Source organism: Lactuca virosa, chromosome 2 (assembly GCF_052849685.1).
Source record: "Lactuca virosa cultivar CGN04683 chromosome 2, Lactuca_virosa_CGN04683_v6, whole genome shotgun sequence".
Taxonomy (NCBI): domain Eukaryota; kingdom Viridiplantae; phylum Streptophyta; class Magnoliopsida; order Asterales; family Asteraceae; genus Lactuca; species Lactuca virosa.
Window position 1 is genome coordinate 231,311,552 of NC_136427.1, and position 20,981 is coordinate 231,332,532.

Consider the following 20,981-nt stretch of genomic DNA (forward strand, 5'->3'; position numbering starts at 1 on the left):
CAGATAGACTGTAGGCCCGTATGGCGGTCCAGTCATACCGAAGGCTCGGGATAGATCCAGATGGACTTTAGGCCCGGTGCGGGCGGTCCAATCATATTGTAGACTCAGAGAGTGGACCGGGTGGACTGAAGGCCGGTGCGGGCGGACCAGTCACACTGTATACTCGAGATACATGGTTGTTCTGTATTTGTTGATATGATATGAATATGGTTATATGAGGTTGGTATTTTGGGGGTAACTTACTAAGCTTTCGGGCTTACAGTTTCAGTTTATTGTTTCAGGTTCGGCGGATGTCCGCGGGTAGGCGAAGGCGTGACCGTACACTTCCTCGACTTACGATTATGATTTCTGGGAACTCTGATGTATAAAATATTTTGAAAACAAATTGTAATAATTGAATGGTTTCAAATGAATCCAAAAGTTTTAAATTGGATCGAAATTTTGGGATGTTACACCCAGAGAGCGGTCCAGATAGGCCGAAGGACCGGTGAGGCAGTACAGTCATGTTGAAGGCTTTGTATGCATGTTGTTGTTTGTTATGTTATGTGGTGGTACTTTGGGGGAAACTCACTAAGCGTTGGTTTACAGTTTTAGTTTTGTTTCAGGTACTTCTGAGGACCGTGGCAAAGCGAAGGCGTAATCATGCATATCCTTCGGTTTTATGTTATCTGGATTGTTTGGAACACTCTGAGTTCCGAGAAAACACTTTTGAAACAATGGTTTTGTAAACATTATATATTGAATTGTTGTTTTTGAAAAGTTAATTTTTGTTGTGATTTTTGCGATGTTACACTATAGGTCTATTAGAGTACACAATCTCTTAGATCTTCCTTTTATTCAATGTTTGAACAAGTTTGAAGCACGTTTTACTGTCTATAATGAATATCTGCTTTATTTAATGAGACATCTAATGTGTTTCATAATCATCCAAAACTTTCTATAAGACAATGTCAAATACTCCAGTATGATGTGAGATACATCAACATCATCACAATAATGCTTCCATCAAAACATCATGATCACAATAAATATGTCATGAGATCTTTTAATATATATATAATTTCTATTTATCCTTAAAGAAGAACCTCAATATATTATATCAATTATAGAAATTATAACCATCAAATGTTAGTATCTCTTGAAACTCAACAAGAGAAAAGTTTTATAGGGGCGTAAAATATTAATAGTTATTTACATAATTTAACAAAATTTTATTTATATATAGTTATTTTTATATAAAAGACCGTCTTTTGTATAAATCATCTCTAAGATGTGTAATATATAAATAGTAGTACTTATATGTATATATTTCTTTTATATAAAACTACTTTTTATATAAATAAACTCTAACTAGTATAACAAGATATATACATAACTTATAAAATCATACTTTATGACATATTTTATAAGTTGTTATTTATCCAATAAATATTATTTCCATAAATAATAATTTCCCAATTAGTAAAATGTTATTTTCATAAAATAATAATTTCCCAATTAAATACAAGTGTTCATTATATTTATTAATAACCAAATTATTAATAAATGATCAATTAGTAGTAACTTGATAAATGTGTAACCCTATAGAATCATATGTTATTAAATATCATTCAATAATGATTCTTGAGCATATAAATCCAACATATTCACCACACACACACACTCTCTCTCTCTCTCATTTTCTCATCTTCAATGTTACCAACCAATAGCTATGATATTATATAATGAATCCAAAATATTTCAAAATATATAGCTTGCATATTTGACATAGACTCTTAATGCAAAAGGAGGTGCCAACGTTGAAAATTGTTGACGACCTTCGGATGGACGATATCGTTATGTTGGCGGGGTAGATGGGCGATGGTACCGCCATGAAAATGAATCCAACGACCATATGGTACCGATAAAGTGAAGCCAACCAGTGCCACTCGAGTAAAGCCAAGCGGGTTAGTTAATCCGTGAACATCTCTCTCTCTCTCTCTCTCTCTCTCTCTCTCTCTCTCTCTCTCTCTCTCTCTCTCTCTCTCTCTCTCTCCTCTTTTTCTTTTTAACACACACATACAAACATTTTTTTTATAAATTGTATGAATTTAATATTAGTAACAAACCTATCAATCTTTTGTTTTATTTTGTATTAAATTTATAGTTTACGAATTAGTTTTGTATGTTTTTTTATTTAGTTCATATATATATATATATATATATATATATATATATATATATGAGTTAAGAGAGATGAAAAATAAGAATTTTCATATATTGTGCGACGAAAGAGATGAAAACATAAAGAAAAATTGTAACATATGAGTTGGAAATAATGACCTTCCTCTCTAACTAATTATGGTTCTTTTTCTTTTTTCATAGAAAAAAAATAACATTATTGAAAGTTATAGAAATAATTACCTAAATACACAAATAAATATTAGATATTTTCTGAAAAAATCATGATGATTTGTCATCTTGTCACAATATGGATTATATGAAAAAGAAATTATATGCCTTTGATATCTGATTAAATTAAAATTATATAATCAGTATAATCCTTTTTGTTAATAAAATAATAAAATTAATGTCTATTTTGTTTTTCGTTTCAGCTTGAATTCAATTAAAAAATATTTATATTTTTTATTAATTTTTATGTTTATTAATTACCTTTTTGTTAACTTTATTTTATTATTAAACTATGGTATTTTAAAAATAATATTGCTATTTTAACTAAAAAAAATAAAAGGAAATGAAGTGTGACCGAAGGGAAAATAAAGGGGAAAATTGAGATGACAAAAAGAAAAATTGAAATGTGAACTTGGTTTGGCCGACTCCTTTCCTTAAGCCTCTTTATATTGAGGAGTGCCCTTGGATGAAAATCGACGGATGAGATCAGAAGAAGCACAACTTTCTGCAGTGCAGGCGATTTATTTCTCCACGCATATACTTTCCGTCAAGTTACCGTCTGGATTCTGGAAGAAGAAAACACAACCCAATCGCATATCAACTTTTGTTCCATGAAAAATTCAGAATACTTATCAATAAATTTCGATCGGAACGTGTTAGATTTTTATAGAAAGCTGGATCAGGGAACAACTCCGTAGATCACACAGGTATGAAGTTTCATTCCAATTATTGTCCCTAAAATTTTGAGATCGAACTTTACATCCATGTGTATCGGTAAGTAAATCAAATGCTTCTATATCCTTCAACATTATCGCGAGCAACTTACGAGTTCTCGTTTTGATTTGTACATAAGGTATATAAATTGGGTGTCACTTTTTATTTTTATTATAATTTCGGAAATAACTGACATTTGCTGTCACCAATGGTTTGACAATTTTGATTGGTTGCCATGAGAAAGATAATTATGTCGTAGGATTCTTAAGAATTCATTTAAGCTCTGGAATGCAATATTTTGTGTTTATGAAGGTTTTTGTGTGATTAGGGCATCCAGCGCATTAGGGAAATGTTGCTGTGGTGGTGGTCATCGAGTTAAAATATGGAGAAGAAAAGAGTGGATGAGAGTGTGCAAGTACCAGCTTCAGGAAGAGTAGACAGATTCGGGTTTGTAAAACAGGAACATAACTCGCCTGATGGGCCATCTAGAAACAAGTCGGCTTTGGAGTATCAGAGGTAATGCAGGTTTATGTTATAACCATTGATTTCTAGTAGATCAAATTAATCTACCGATACTGATTTACTGTTATGTCAACTCCATTGGGTCTTTTTGATTGTTTGATGATGATTAGGTGCTAGTGTACCACAATGTTATTACATCTACAATCTACTACATATTTATCAATTTCTACTCAAACTCTTGAAGTCAAAAAGTAATGTAGACCTCTAAAATCAAGCAGGAGTGAGTGAGTGATCTCTCTTTTATGCTGTAATTAAATGAATGAAGCAATTAAACAGGGAACAGAAAATACTTAGAAAATGGAGGAAAATGATTGGTGTTGGAGGTAGTGATTGGAAGCATTATGTAAGAAGGAGAGGACATGTTGTTAAACGGCGTATACGGAAAGGAATTCCTGATTGTTTGAGAGGTCTTGTCTGGCAATTGATTTCTGGAAGCCGGGACCTCTTGCTCATGAACCCTGGTGTTTATGAGGTATTCCCAATTCTTCATTTTTCTTGTTACAATTTACAAATAAATGAAAGACTATAAGTGAAAATTATTTTCTTTTGTTGCAGCAACTGGTGATATATGAGACATCAGCTTCCGAGCTAGATATAATACGGGATATTTCACGCACTTTTCCATCACATGTGTTCTACCAGCAACGACATGGACCTGGTCAAAGATCACTTTACAATGTTTTAAAGGCCTACTCTGTATATGACAGGGAGGTTGGATATGTACAGGTAAATAAATACAATATAATTCAGTAATTCACATTACATTTTTGACCTTTTTTAACAAGACTCAACACACACTCACTACAGGGAATGGGATATTTAGCTGGTCTCTTGCTGCTTTACATGAGTGAAGAAGATGCATTTTGGCTGGTGGTGGCATTACTGAAAGGAGCAGTTCATGCTCCAATGGAAGGATTATATTTGGTAACTTTTTACCTTACCAACAAATTTATTTTTGGGTTTTAACTTTTAAATAATTAAGTTTTCTGGTGCAGGAGGGATTGCCACTGGTTCAACAATATTTGTTTCAGTTTGACCGTTTGATGAGGGAGTACATGCCCAAGTTAGGGGAGCACTTCACAGAAGAAATGATAAATCCAAGCATGTATGGAAGCCAGTGGTTTATTACTGTTTTCTCCTATTCTTTCCCCTTTCATCTGGCTCTTCGAATTTGGGATGTTTTTCTTTATGAGGTTAGTGGCATACAACATGCATATATATACATGTAAATAAAGATTATTCAATTTTCTTTGGAAAAAAGTAACCGGCTTTTGTATGTTCAGGGTGTTAAGATTGTTTTCAAAGTTGGCCTAGCTCTGCTCAAATATTGCCATGATGACTTGGTGCGTGGCTTTGAAATTTGGTGGAAAATAATATATATATATATATATATATATATATATATATATATATATATATTTTATTTTGACTAAAATATAAAGATGGTGTTATTATTTGTGTAGGTGAAATTACCGTTTGAGAAGCTTATACATGCTCTTCGTAACTTCCCTGATGATGCAATGAATCCTGATACATTGCTTCCAATGGCCTACTCATTTAAGGTAGTTAAAATATTGACTTTTCTTGTTTACATTACATTACATGTTGTGTTTTTTGTTCATGGAGCATTTATATATAATGTGTTTCATATTTGTGATGTTTTAAGGTATCCAAGCGTTTGGAGGAACTTAAACTGGAGTATGAGAAGATACATGGGAAGGTAGCAGAATCTAAGTCGAAGCAAAAACAGCTGCAGCTGGCTTGAGTAACAAAAACAGTGCATACTGCATACATATTATTTTGTAAATATGCGTATATGATCTTTCTGAGGATCATTATCTACACCAATTTTTTCTTTGTAACTAAGGCATTAGAATCTTGAAATGTTGATAGTGTCGTTTGAGACATCATTGCATTTTGAGTGGTATTTTTCATGTTTGCAAGTGAAGCTTTCAGCTTAGATGACATTTTTCGTACTAAATGGTGAAAAGAAGATAAAACGTCAAGACTGTATATATTTTATTTGGGATAATGACTTAAAAGGGTAATATATTATTTGATTTGTACACATTTAGTCGCTGACTTTTTTTTTCGTCCACATTTACACCTTCAACTTGTTAAACTGTACACATTTAGTCCTTATGACCGGCTATTCCAGGTTAGCCGGTAAAAATGACTTAATAGGGTAATATATTTCTCACTTTGTATACGTTTAGTCCTTAATACTTTTGTACACATTTAGTCCTTAATATTTTTTTGTTGCAAAATAAGTTATTTTTGTTTTTTTACTCATTCAGTACTTATGAACGATAATATGTTTGTTGTATCGGGTATTTTGTGGGATACTCACTAAACTTTGTGCTTACCCAATTGTTTATGTTTTCAGGTTCTATCGTTGATCGTGGGAAGACGAATGCATGACTGTACACACTCATCAATAGTATTGAGGATTCCGCGTTTCTTATATTATTCTGATTTTCGATAAATATATTTTGGAATAAACGTTTTTTTTTCTTAATAATGGATTTATAATTAGGAACTTTTGCCTTATTTAAAAATGAAAATATTTGGTTGTGAAAATGAGACGCTACACATAAACATCAACAACCTCACACACTTCATAATGATTGTCCCACATTCATAAGTATTAAATGAGTACAAAAACAAAAATGACTTATTTTGAAAAAAAAAATATTAAGGACTAAATGTGTACACAAATATTAAGGACTGAATGTGTACAAAAATATTAAGGACTAAATGTGTACAAAATGAGAAATATATTACCCTATTAAGTCATTTTTCTCGGCTAACCTGAAGTAACCGTTCATAATGACTGAATGTGTACAGTTTAACAAGTTGAAAGGGTAAATGTGGACGAAAAAAAAACTCAGTGACAAAATATGTACTAATCGAAAAATATATTACCCTTTTAAGTCATTATCCCTATTTTATTTCGTGGTAATAAATAGCAAATTTAACAAATATGTCACACTTGCTGACATGGGAAATTAAATAACAACAATAAATATAATTTTCAAACAGAATATGTATTACCTCAAATGGAGAGGATTTTTGTACATCAAGAAAAAGGTGATTAGAAGAATTTAAAGTTTTCTGAATGCGGGCTTCCTTGAGAACCTGCTGCCTGCTGCACATATGAAGGGAATGGTCATTATATTATAGTATATGATGAGAAAACTATCATAATTTGTTTAGAAATTTTTTTCATAACACGTGCTCTAGATTGGGTCTTGTATTATTTTGTACTTGTACAAGTTTTTGAAGGATTATTCGTGGAAAAAATAAAACTTCTACATGGTATATTAGCAAAATCCTAGCCCTCATCTCTCACCTCAGGGTGCAAACCCTATCCATCTTTTCTCACCTCCTTTTCTCTCTCTCACGACCTAAACCTTAAGCATCATACTCTCCTCTCTACCTCTCACACCCATAGCATGTAGAATCATCGGGGAAACCATGTAGAATTACAAGCATCAAAACCTTCATCCGACTCACTTTTGAATTTGACAAACTTAACTATGATGCATGACATTAATTGTTTGAGACTTAATGCATGAGGTTCAATGTGCTTGGTCACATTGATGCCTTGGTGGCACTAGGCACATCTCCATGCAATCATGATGAGCCCAAACAAATTAAACTTGATTCTATTGTCAGTCTATGGATTTACAGCAAGCACTATCTCCAAATCACTCATTTGGATTATCCTCAAGAAAGGACTCATAGCTTGGGCAATATGAACGAGCCTGGAACATCTCTTACAAGACAACAAAAAAGCAAAAACCATCCAACTTGACAAACAAACAGTGCAACATTGTAATTGCGGACTTCTCCATCCTAAAGTACGGCAAACGTATCAAAACCATGACTAATCAATCTCTTTGACACCATTGATGCTAGTGTCCCTAAAAAGAATTGTAACCTACATGATCAATGTATTGTCTGAAAAGTACGAACACGTTGCTAGTGTCACTCGTCCATGCTCTCCCCTTCCATCATTCATGCAAGCCCGCTCCTTAAAACGTGACTGATTTTCGGACCCACCAAACCCTCCTCAAATGTGACTTGATCGGTGACCACCTCATGACTACGTCTCCTCCTCTAGCTATCGTGCCACCTAGCCAACTATTAGGAATGACAATTTTTAGTCGCTTAATTCTTGTCAATCAATTGCAGTTCATTTCAAATGTTAGTGTCATGTCATTACTAGCATGTAGTTAATTGGATGTTTGATCTTTTTTAATTCAAATTTATGGACATGTCCTCTCTCCCCTCTAAGTGTTAGTGGCATTTATTATTATGTTTTTTTAGAGAATTCTGTATATGCCCTTGTTAAACATTAAAATATCATATTTACCAATCAAAAATCTAAATATCATATTTAATTATTTATCCTTCAAAAACTTCAAAATATCATATTTATCCGACCAAGAATCTAAATATCATATTTACCATTCATAAACCTCAAAATATCATATTTATCCATTTTAAACATTTTATAATAAATTTAAATATTTAGTTTTAGTAATGGATTATTATACTCTTCATAAATTCTCCAACATTCATTGATTGATTGAACTTCAAAATCTCATCTAAAAAATTGAAATATTTTTGGAACAAACCCAAAAGTGCTCAATGTGTTTGTGAAGCATCTCAAAATAATTCGAGCAATCAAAGTTATATATGCAACTCTCTTGCTTTGAATTTTGGTTGTGTTAAATTCTACTCAGAAGTAATCAATCCTAATAAATAAAAATCATTCCTCCCACATGTCACTATCTCCTTCACTATGACACATGTAATATTGTGGTAATTTTGATTAAAATAAAAGCTGCATGCCATTTTGTAGTTTATTTGAATTATTTGTATTTATTTTAATTTAATTAATGTATTCATTCCATTAATAAATCCGTAAATTAAACTACATATATGATATCTTTCCGTTTCTTTTGCTAATATACCTCAAGTCATTTAAATATTTTCCACAACAATTAAATGTTAATTTTAGTTGCTTCAATTCCCTCATTTAATTATCATCGTACAATGAGTGAGATGGCAAACGGGCAACAAGCTGCGCCGCTAAACCTTTTTGTATGGTAAAACTAATTCTTTTAAAGACTACATCCGAAGATCTAGGGGATATAACATTACTATGCATGATCCGTTCCCTCATTAAAACTTCATTTTATCGTCCCTAAAATCACAACAAATTGTAAATCATTTCCTAATTTATGAAAATTTTCTTATATGGTATTTCAATTGACCATCTATTTACTCACGCCAATTTTTGAATCATACAAAGAACTGAACTCCAATTGATAAACAACATTCCTTCATGACAGTTAGTCGATTCTTTCTTTTGAAGTTGAATTCCTGATATCACATTCAGACGACACAATAACTACACCAAGTATGTAATTCAACTTATTTTTTGTTTCAGAAGATGCGGTGTAATTTATTTGGTGTATTGCGATTCTACTTCAACTCATTATCCATCCATTTTTGTTTTCTTAAGTCCTTTTTATACATAGCATCATATAATCATATTGACACAGTAATTAAGTATGTTGTACAGTAGAACTACAAATACACGTTTACTTCTACATTGCTAATATGTCATATGGTGCATTGTATATGTTTGATAAATTGCTTCAGAGAAAAAAAAAATCCTATAATATCTATCTTCTCATAGTTTTGTTGTTGTATATATATATATATATATATATATATATATATATATATATATATATGATTAAGGTTATTGATATTAGTTGTTTAACTCAACTAAAAATATATAAAACTGATGCAATGCACGTTTGACTGTACTGGAAGTGTAATTGGATGTTGATGAATAGTAGATTGCTATTAGACTAAAAAAAAACGAAAAGTATAATGCTATAATAAAGGCATTATAGTATAGAAAGATTAAACATGGACTATTTATGTTTCTTTAAAAAAGGGACTATTTTTGTTAATTTTTTTAAACACATACCATTTATTTGTTTTTTTATACAAGGACCATTTTTGTTAATTTTTTTTAACAAATATCATTTATGTTAATAGATTTTTTTGGTTTTTTTTGTCACATGTATGATCTTTTTGCATGAAATGATAACATTGATTTTATTGTTTGGTTTTCTTTCACTTGTATAGTTTTTTCCGTGAGAGCAATGTACTTTTGTTGGGGGTTTCATGTCACCTTGTATGATTTTTTACGTGAAAGGGAAATGTACATTGATTAATTTTGTAAGTCACAACGACATACTATCTAATTTTACACAAATGGATACCAAAATTTAGCTAAATACCCTTTTACTAAAAATAAATTACGTTTATAGTAACCTACTTTCGTTTAATACCATCCTAGTTTCTTATTTCGTTGACATTAATTTGATACTTCCAGAATCAAAACTGAAATTCACATAATTACCATTTTATTAAATTTATATGTATAATATAGCATCCTACTTCCTAATTATGTCATATTATATGTATGTTTGCTGTCAAATCGAAAGTATGTTTCTATAAATTTACTAATTTTCAAAGTCATAGTGACATACTATATAATTTTACATAATTACCCTTTTATTAACAATAAACTAGATTATAGCAACCTATTTTCATTTAGTAACATTTCCTTTAATTTAATGTTATAACATCATTCCATTTAATTTATTTTGATTATCTTACTATCAAAGTTTTAATACACGTTAGAAGTATAACTAGGGAAATATTTAAAGCTAAAAGAGTAATCTTTGTTGAAATAGTTAACTTTTGAATTACAAGTTTTAAATAATAAGTTAATATAACTTTTTATTAGTTTGATTTAAGTTAAGAAGGTGACACAACACTATATGATCTTTTTTTATTCATGGTGCTTTATGTTTTATTGTAAATCGAAAATAGATTTGTAGCCTTAATAATAATTTTTTTTAAAAAAAAGAAAAAACATTATTATTAATAAACTAAGGTGCTGTTTGTTTTTGTGAGGCAAAATGTCTGCAGTCTGTGGACCATATCTGTAGACATCCGCAGTAGAAGAGGTGGACCAAACATCTGCAGTCTGAAATAAGAAGACTGTTAGTTTTTTAACATCTGCAGACTGTTAAGATAAACTAAAATATAATTAAACTGGTTTTGTAAAAAAACTTAAAATAGTTTTTCAATAATTTTATGACTTTATTATAGATAATTAACAAATGTAGATCAACTTTTATGTATTATTATATAAAAAGTGAAAATAAAGTGGTAAAAATTAATGTATATATTTGATAAAAACCAACAAACTTTGGTTTCAAAGTTATACTTAAACATTGTAATTAGGGATAAAAGTATTTAACATATAAAATGAATGAAAATAAACTTTGATTTTAAATGAAAATTTTTAAAATTTTCATGTAACATCCCGACTCCCAGGTATAGTTTTAAAGACTTTATATTCATTTTAATGAAGGAACTCGACGAGTTGGATGCCCCAACTCGTCGTGCCGAACCTATTCAGTCCGCGTGATTTATGACTCCTACTCGACGAGTCGGAGGACCCCGACTCGACGAGTAGAGGCTGTGCATGGAAACCCTAAAATTTAGGGTTTTGCACCCTATTTAAAGAACTTATGGGACGTTTCTAGCCTCCCTCATCGTCATTTCAGCCAGAGGAAACCCTAAATCGAATCCTAAACCCCCATTGTGTGTGTTGAGAGCTTGAAAGGTGTTATTTGTTGATTTTGGAAGGGAAACTTGAAGAGTGAGGAGCTTGGATCAAGAAGGAGGAAGTGTATCTGTCATCTAGTTCGTTTTGGCAACCAATCCGAGGTATAAAGCTAAGACCTTGAACTTTTCATGCTTAGATCTTCTTCTATGGACATTATGGTCATTTTTGGGGTTAATGGAGTCACTCTTGGGTTTGAGCTTGTCACAAGGACATGGTCTCAGATCTGGACTCCTCTAGGTCCCAGATTCATAAAGCTATCAACTTTATTTTGTATTGGCCATTCTCCATGCCCTAAACCTCACTCTAGGCTTGGTTTTTAGTGTTTAAGCCTATTAAGACCTTGCATGCACGTAAAGTTTGCAACTTTACGTGGTAACTATGCCTTAGGAAGCTAGATCTATAATTTGGAGCGTTGGAATAGCTTAAAAACGTCTGAATGAGAAATAGACTGAAGGGACTCGATGAGTTTCATGGTCAACTCGACGAGTCAGATGAAGGTTGGCCGTTTATGGTTTCTGCAGGGACTAGGCGAGTCAGTAAACTGACTCGACGAGTTAGTTAGGGTTTTCCCGATATTTGGACACCGCATGGACTCGGCGACTTGTTTGGAAACTCGGCGAGTCAATTATGGTTTTCACAGTTTCTCGAGTTCTGGAAGAACTCGACGAGTCAGTAAGCTACACTCGGCGAGTTGGGTCAACATGGACTGTTGACCTTGACCGTTGACTTTGACTCTGACTAAGGGTTGACCAGTTGGACTTTTGAGGGTATTTTGGTAATTTAGGGATTCTGATGGACTTGGTCCAATGGTAACTATAGGTGGTTGAGTTTGTGGCTGTGATTCGGGAGTTTGATCTTATCACTACAGTTCGACATCATGAGGTGAGTTCTTCTCACTATATCAACAGAGTCTAAGGCACCAAGGCCGACCCTTTATGATTTGTATCCTGGTTATAGGATGGTTGCTATGCTAGTGATCTGTTAGATCGGTATCCTGGTTATAGGGTTATGCTATGTTAGTGATCTGTTAGATCGGTATACTGGTTATAGGATGGTTGCTATGTTAGTGATCGGTTAGATCGGTATCCTGGTTATAGGATGGTTGCCATGTTAGTGATCTGTTAGATCTGTATGACTATTTGTACATGCTAGCTAGCTTATGATATTTATGTGCACATGACTGTTTGATTGGGGGTTTGGGTTGAGGCGGTCATGCTTTGTGCACATGCCAACATACCCAGGGCGGACCGGATAGACTGCATACCTGGTTAGGCATACTAGTCAGGCCGAAGGCCTAGCGAGCGGTCCGGATAGGCTGAAGTCCCTGAGAGGCGGTCCAGACGTGCCGATGGCTCGGAGAGCGGTCCAGATAAACTGATGGCCTGTGAGGCGGTCCAGTTAGGCCGATGGCTCATTATGCATGTTGTTTGTTTATATGATATGGTTATATTATGTATGGCGTTGGTATTTTGGGGGAACTCACTAAACTTCGGGCTTACAGTTGTTGATTATGTTTCAGGTACTTTTGATGATCGCGGGAAGGCGAAAACGTGATCGTACACCTCCTTATATTTTATGATTTGATTCTGGGGATACTCTGATGTTTAAACTATTTTGAAAACAAATTTGTATTAATTATTGGCCAAATGTTTTAAAAAGTTTTAAATTGACATGATTTTTATGGGTGTTACATTTCATTTTTCTTTTTCAATTAAATCAGTTAAAAAATGGCCATAAATATTTTTCTCAAAAAATAAATGATAATGCATTAAATAATGTTTTATAAAATTTGGCACAAAAAATGTAGGACAATATTAAGATTTTTTTCATATCTATATAAATAGCTCCAACAACCATTATTGTAATTAAATTTTTATTTATAAATTTGTCACAAAGGTCATGATTGTGTCGTCAAACCTTTTTTCTTTAAGGTTTGTAACTTTTTTTTCCAAATTATTTATCATAGATAAAGTTGGAATAAATCTAAGTTTTTTTTTCTCTGGTCCACATCTGCGCCAAGAAGAGGACGTGCATACCTTTTTAGGTATGCAGTCTTCAAAAACAACAAAAGTCTGTGAAGTCTAATGTCTGCGTGTGGTCTGCGGCTCTGCGCGACGCACACAAAAGAGGTCAAGAAGATCTGCAGATAAAAAACAAACAACACCTAAATAAGAGCAAAGAACCAGACTTAAAGTATTGATACAAGGTAAATGAATTACCAAATATACCCATATCATATCGAATTTTACATAAATGGTCCATGTAATTTCAAATTTAACCTAATCGGTTCTTTTTTCCTAATAAGACATAAATCACGACCTACTTATCATTTATAACAACCTACTTTCGTTTAATAACAACCTACTTTCTTATAATGTAAAGTTATATCATCGTTCCATTTATGTTGTATAATCGTAGCCTACTTTTCATTTAATAGCACCCTACTTTTCATTTATCTTAAAATTTCTATAGTACTATGCCTGATTTAGAAAGTACATCAAACTTCATAATGTGTAAAAAGTATAATTGCATAATTAATAAATATTTTGTAATTATATTGATGTATTGTGTTTGAAATTACATAATTATCCTTTTGTTGCAAATTATATGTGTTTATTTTCTTAAACTTTCTATACTATAATGCCTTTATTATAACATTATAATTTTTATTTTTTCTTCTAATAGCAGCCTACTATTCATTATTAACAAATTTTAGTATTGTTGGATAAACTATAAATTTTGATTATTTTAGGCACAATGATTATGTTTCCCTTTTTTCCATTTTGGTTAAATTAATACTGTTTTTTTTCATTGTTCGAAATTTGGACCAATGAAACAAAAATATGATGTATAATTTTATCCCTTTTAATTGTCATTTTGACCATATTTGTGAATTTGTCAGTTTCTGTTGTGTACATGCATTCATAGCTCAAATATCACAATTTTTGTTTGTTTCTGTATCTGTAGTCATATCAAGGAATAGCATCGAACTTTCATTAAATTAGTTCTCTCCAATCATAGAACAAATAACATTGTACTTGATTATTATTTTTTCTTCATTTTAACATGTCCTAATAGTAAGAAATTGAATTCATATGACAGAGTACTTTGCATTTGCTTATGAAACATAGTTGATTAATATCAATGTACTTTGCATTTATCTAATATGTAATAATTGTAATTTATAGGTTTGTTTTGAGTTTTTGTAACTGTCATTAATACCATTTGATACAATTAGATATAATACAAGTCAAATATCTAAAATAAAAGTCAAATATCCACTAAATTGCATTGATAAGATAAACAAAGATTAAAACAATAGAATAGAACAACAGCAAAGTCATATACAGAAATGAACCAGTTTTGTTTGGTCATCCTTTTTTGTTGCACAGTTCTTCGAGATACAAAAGATAAAGGAAAAGACAAATTTTCCCTTCTTTCTCTCTTTTCTAAAATTGCACCAGGACCCTTCCTTGTTGACATATGCGCGTTCATCCCTTCTCCAAAAGAGTACCCTAGAGCTGCCTTTATTTCGTCTGCTATATGTTTAACAGATTTGATATTGGTTGCAGGCTAAAAGATTAATCACGGCCATTCTCGTGTAGTACACGGATCTCACACCTAGTGAACTTAATATATAGTGAATTCAATCTTTCTCAAATCAATTCTTAAAATCGAGTACTTGTTAACGTCTTACGGGATTTAATAGCAAATTCAATACCCACTTTATAATTTTCTCCCTCACACTTAGCACTCTAGCAAAATCGTTGAATTACATGCAGATAGATCTTAAACAAAGAACCACTATTCTTATTCCAAAAATACTTCAATCAACTTTCTTTTAGATTGGTGTTTGAAGTTGAATTGAAAATTTATGAAGGGGGTATAATAGTAAATTGATAAACATATGGGTTAATTTTTTTTAAATGTTTAATATATAATTTGGGCAAATATGATGTTTTGAAGTTTATAAAGGGTAAATATGATATATTAAAGGTTATTGTAACATCCCAAAAATTCAAGCCAATTTAAAACTTTTTAATGCATTTAAAAACCATTGAGTGATTACAGTTTGTTTTCAAAATAGTTTAAACATCAGAGTATTCCCAGAACCAATTCATAAAACCATGAAATAGGAGGAGATGTACGATCACGCCTTTGCCTTCCTACGATCATCTGATGTACCTGAAACATAATCAACAACTGTAAGCCCGAAGCTTAGTGAGTTACCCCCAAAATACCAACGCCATACACATATAACCATATCATATAACAAATACAGAACAACATGCATAATGAGTCATCAGCCTGACTGGACTGCCTCACAGGCCTTCAGTCTATCTGGACTGCTCTTCGAGCCTTCGACACGTTTGGACCGCCACGCAGGGCCTACAACCTATCCGGATCGCTCGTCGGGTATGTTGGCCTACATCACAAAGCAGGACCGCCTCAACCCAACCCCCAATCAAACAAACATGTGCACATAAATATCATACGCTAGCTCATTTCATATAACAGTCAAACCGATCTAACAGATCACCAATCATAGCAACATCCCAATAACCGGGATACAGACCTAACCGGTCACTAACATAGCATCATCCTATAACCAGGACAATCATGTGCACATAGACATCATATAACACTAGCATGTATATATATAACAGTCAAACCGATCTAAGAAATCACAAAGCATAGCAACAATCCTATAACCAGGATATCGACCTAACAGGTCACTAAAGCATAGCATATCACCATCCTAACTACCAGGATATAAATCAGTATGCATAACATGCAATAATCCGAATACAATCCATAAAGGGTCGGCCTTGGTGCCTTAGACCTTGTTGATATAGTGAAGAGAACTCACCTAGCATTGCTGAAGTCCCGCAGATAAAACTCCAGCTGCTGGTTGACAGGTTCCTGAACTGTCAACATCAAACAACACCCAATTAATAATTGGGTTCCAAGCCCAAGGTCCAACTCACACTACAAAAGCCCAAAAGTCCAATAATGGGTCAAGGCCCAACATATGGCCCAATCTTCCAAATTGGGCCCAGACCTCTTCATGGTCTTTCCTTAAGGCCCATCCAATTATTCCAATCTAATTCCCATGGCCCAATATTACATAACCATAAAGGCCCAAACTATGGCCCATTTATGGCCCAATTTTCCAAATTGGGCCTAACCCCTCATATGGGCCTTACCCTAAAGCCCATCAACATATTCTAGTCTATATGATCATTCTTGGATGGTCCATTAATAATCTAATTACCAAAGCCCAATAAAAGGCCCAACACAAAGCCCAAGTCAAATTAGGGTTTCACATAAAATGACAATTAGGGTTAAGTGTTTCTCACTTAACCCATTAAGGACTTAATCCATTAAGTCTAATATTGACTTAGGCTAATTTGCCAATGATTATTATTTAATATTTCAAGTTATTAAATAATCTCGTGTGTGTCCCGATTAATTCTCAAAAATTAGGGTTTTATGCCATTAGGGTTTTCCAAACCCTAATTAAGGTTTTCCAACCCACTACTAGCCCATTAGTCCATTGGTTGGGATTTTAGGTCACATTGGGCCTTATTGGCCCATTAGGGTTCCATTGGCCCACTAGGGTTTCATTGGTCCCACATTGTCCAAACATCCCCCAAACGAGGTCCAAACGCAATCAAAGCACACCGCCACCAGACACGGCGGCCGGTGGCGGCAGGAGGCGGCAACCACCACCTAACGGTGGTGGTAACGGATTTTCTTTACTATTCCAATGGATTACAAAATTACAACACGATATTCAAATACACACACACACTCACGAGAACACACTACAACAGAAACAAACACCCACATGCCTTCTCGCTTGCAAACGGACCCAGCCACCCTCCTGGTGGCGGTTGGCAACGGCAGCAGCCACCATGGCCGGCTGCCATGGTGGTTCTTCACAACTTTACTCGACAGAAACCCACACACACAACACAAGATCACCACCATACGACAGCAGATAACAAACATACTTGCCCGAAACAATAAACCCAACACCCACTGAAGTGGGTGGCGACAACATTAGCATAAGAAAACGACAGCCGCGGCGGCCCTTGGCGGCAGAACTCCCCCACGTCGATGGGTGCTTCGAATCGACAGCAACAACGGCAAGGAACGAAGAATATAGAGAGGGGAAGAAGAAAACACGGAGGAAGGATAACACAACAACAGTAGTGGTACCGGCTCCGTCTCACGGTTTCCGACGACCCAGGCGAAAACCCTTGCTGTTCACGACATCACTGGCGCCCGGAGGATGGTGGCGTTCTGACATCGGCGTTCACATCTCCAAACGAACTTCGGCGATTCATAGCAGCGACAGAACACGGCGCGGTTTGTGGTCCTTGTCGGCGGCGGAAACAGCTATGGGTTGGATGACCGATGACTCACATCGGCGGTTATGGAGGGGTGACGGCTGGAGAGACAAGGTGGTGAAGGTGGCGGCTGGAGATGGTGTTGTTAGGGTTAGGGTATGAGTAATGGACCATTTATACCCGTCCCATACATACTATGACCTATATTGACGGAAATAGTCCCTCTCCTCCCTTTTCTTTCAAAACAAATCCTTAATGTACCCTTTAAACCCTTGCTCTCATAATTCTTTTCAATACAAGTCCAACAATTACAAAATAACCCCTCCTCTACAAATTATTCTCAATTAAGATCCATAAATTACCATTTAACCCCTCCTTCCGGAAATCCTTACAATTCAAGTCCAAAATGTTACCAATCAGCCCTTGACTTATGAAAATCTTTACAAATTAAGTCCCACAATCACACTTTAACCCCTAGAGATTCAGATCTTGTCATGTGGCTTCCCGAAACCAACACCCCACCAATTATTATTTGATTTTGGACGATAATAATAATAAATAATAATAAAAGTCACTTCTCGGGGTTCCGGGTTTAATATTAATTATTCTATTTTAAACAGGATGTTACAGTTATGCAGGGTAAATATGATATTTTGATTTTTGATTGGGTAAATATGATATTTTGATATTTAATAAGGGCATATATGAACTTTTCCTTTTTTATTATCATTGTTCTCGTTTTATATGGATGTATATGCTTCCCTCGACAAAATGGTTAATCCTAACGCATGGTTTGTACCATCAACAATGTTTTTATACACTTTTTTCCATGCACACATTACCCCAACATATTTGGTAGAGTTGTAGAGGAATTACACATGGCTATACACATTCTCAACATTTATAATCCACCTGAATCCAAATTGACATTCCTTTTTTTCAACATTTATAATCTATCCTCAACATTGTGTTTCGGGTGCATATGAAGCCCGCACATTACTACCCCGCAAACTTGTCACCCTCAATGCACCGCTCAATCTATTTTTCTTGACCACCCCTCGAATCATTGGCAATTTCGTTGAATGGTGATATCAGGAACTACCATAAGTACAGGGGCGGAGCCAGGATTTCAGAATTGGAGGGGGGGGTGGGCTTATATCATAATATAATATGAAATATAATTTATATTTAAACCACGTTTGTGGCTAGTATATCTTAAGACCATAAGTCGTTTTCATGTATTATAGAACAAATAAAAAAATCTAAATTTATTTATTTTAAAATTTTCATATTATTTTCATTTCAAGTTCAATATTAACCGACTTCAATATTATTATGTCTTAATTAATAATTAACATAATTTATATGAACAATTTAGAAGATGGAAATACTAACTAAATTATTAATAATTAATAACAAACATATTTATTTTCAATCAAAACTAAAGCTAACTTAATAATAAATATATATTCTAAAGAGAACATCTTAACATTATCAATATAACGTGAGTAGGTCACACCAATAATATTTACTAACATGTAATTATTAGTGAAATATAGATAGCAATATAAAACTTTGAAATTAGAATTTTTAATAAGTTCAAAAATGATGTTGAAACTTGGAGTTTTGTAGTCGATGGAGGCGTTATTTGTCGATGATAATGAATTAGGTATAAAGGTTCTAGTTTATGTTTTGAATAGAGTGAGTTTTAATTTTATAAAGATTATTTAGGAAGTTTGTATAAGAAAAGAAAAGTAAATAAATTAATTGGTAAAAGATAAAGGGGATATTTGACTTATTGGAAAATATGAGGAATGTGAATTGGTAAAAGATAAAATGGAGGTAATATCGTATTTTATAAATATCTATTTATGGGCCTACTCTAATTGGGGGTGGCAATGGGTAAAATGAATAAATGAAACTATGGAGAATCTTATAGCCTTCTATTAATATTCATATTCTTATAGTCTAATTAAAAGGGATAAGGGGGGCTGAACACCTGCTGGCCCTTGTACTCCCTCCGCCCCTGCATAAGTATTTGGATCAGAAATAAAAAGGGTTTACTGTTGCAGCGTATTCACCTGAGTTGGGTGAAAGAATGTCGGAGACATGCAATATCATGTTGATCACCGATGATGAGTGAACAAAACAGATAACGAGGCGTGAGATCAAAAGGCCGCTACATGTTGTCCTTGTAGGGTTTACCCATGAGCTGTTTTTTTTATGAAAGATTACAAGCCCACTCACTCTACTGTGATGACGCCCTAGGATGTTTCCTAAAATATTTAGGTTGCGTTTAGTTACGGAAAAACAATTTTCATTTTCCGTTTTTTGTTTTCCCCTTTCGATTTTGGTTTTCCGTTTTCATTTTTCATTGAAAAATTTAGAAAACGCGTTTAGTTAAACTTATTCATTTTTCATTTTCAGTTTTAGAAAATTAGAAAACGTGTTTAGATGTGTATTTTTCTATCGGATTTCATTTTTAGAAAACGGTAGCAGTGGTAGGGTGTGGGTGGGGGCAGTGACGGTATCGGGTCGGCGACGGTGGTGGTGATGACAGGCGATGGTGGTGGCGGCGGCAATTGTGTCAGTGGTGGTGATGGCGGCGACAGCGGTGGTGATGGTGCTAGTGACGGGTTAGTGGTGGTGGTGGTGATGGTGATGGTAGGTCGGTGATTGTGGTGGTGGTGTTGGGTGGGTGGGGGTGCGAGTGTGTGTTTGTGTGTGTGTATGTGTGTGTTTGTGGGGGTAGGTGTGGGTTTGTGTGTGTGTGTGGGTGTGTGTGTCTGTGTGGGTGGGGGTGGGGGTAGGTGTGGGTTTGTGTGTGCGGGTGTGTGTTTGTGGGGGTGTGGGTGGGTATGTGTGTGGGTGTGTTTGTGTGTGTGTGGGTGCGTTGGTGGGTATGTATGTGTGTGTGTGTGTTTGTGGGTGGGTGTGTGTGTGGGTGGGTATGTGTGTGTGTATGTTTGTGGGTGTATGTGTGTGTGTGGGTGGGTATGTATGTGTGTGTGTGTGTGTTTGTGGGTTGGTGTGTGTGTGTGTGCGGGTGTGTGTGTGTGGGTGGGTATGTATGTGTGTGTGTGTTTGTGGGTTGGTGTGTGTGTGTGTGTGCGGGTGGGTGTGTGTGCGGGTGGGTATGTATGTGTGTGTGGGGGGGTGGGGGTGTTAAGGTGGGGGTAGGTAGAGGTGGATGGGGTGGGAGTGGGTGTGTGTTTATATTTTAGAAAAATTTTGAAATTAGAAAAATGTGGAAAACAATGATTATC

At 34.3% G+C, this 20,981-nt stretch overlaps 1 protein-coding gene across 1 annotated transcript; it reads left to right on the top strand.

Annotated features, from left to right (window-relative positions):
- The first annotated feature begins 2,845 nt into the window (after window positions 1-2,845).
- Window positions 2,846-5,633, top strand: LOC145160400 (Ypt/Rab-GAP domain of gyp1p superfamily protein). Its single transcript, XM_079079570.1, has 9 exons — window positions 2,846-3,098; window positions 3,434-3,621; window positions 3,904-4,099; window positions 4,183-4,353; window positions 4,435-4,551; window positions 4,623-4,820; window positions 4,911-4,970; window positions 5,091-5,189; window positions 5,294-5,633. The coding sequence occupies exons 2-9, from the start codon at window positions 3,488-3,490 to the stop codon at window positions 5,390-5,392; spliced, it is 1,074 nt and encodes a 357-aa protein (XP_078935696.1). The 5' UTR covers window positions 2,846-3,098; window positions 3,434-3,487; the 3' UTR covers window positions 5,393-5,633.
- Window positions 5,634-20,981: the final 15,348 nt, after the last annotated feature.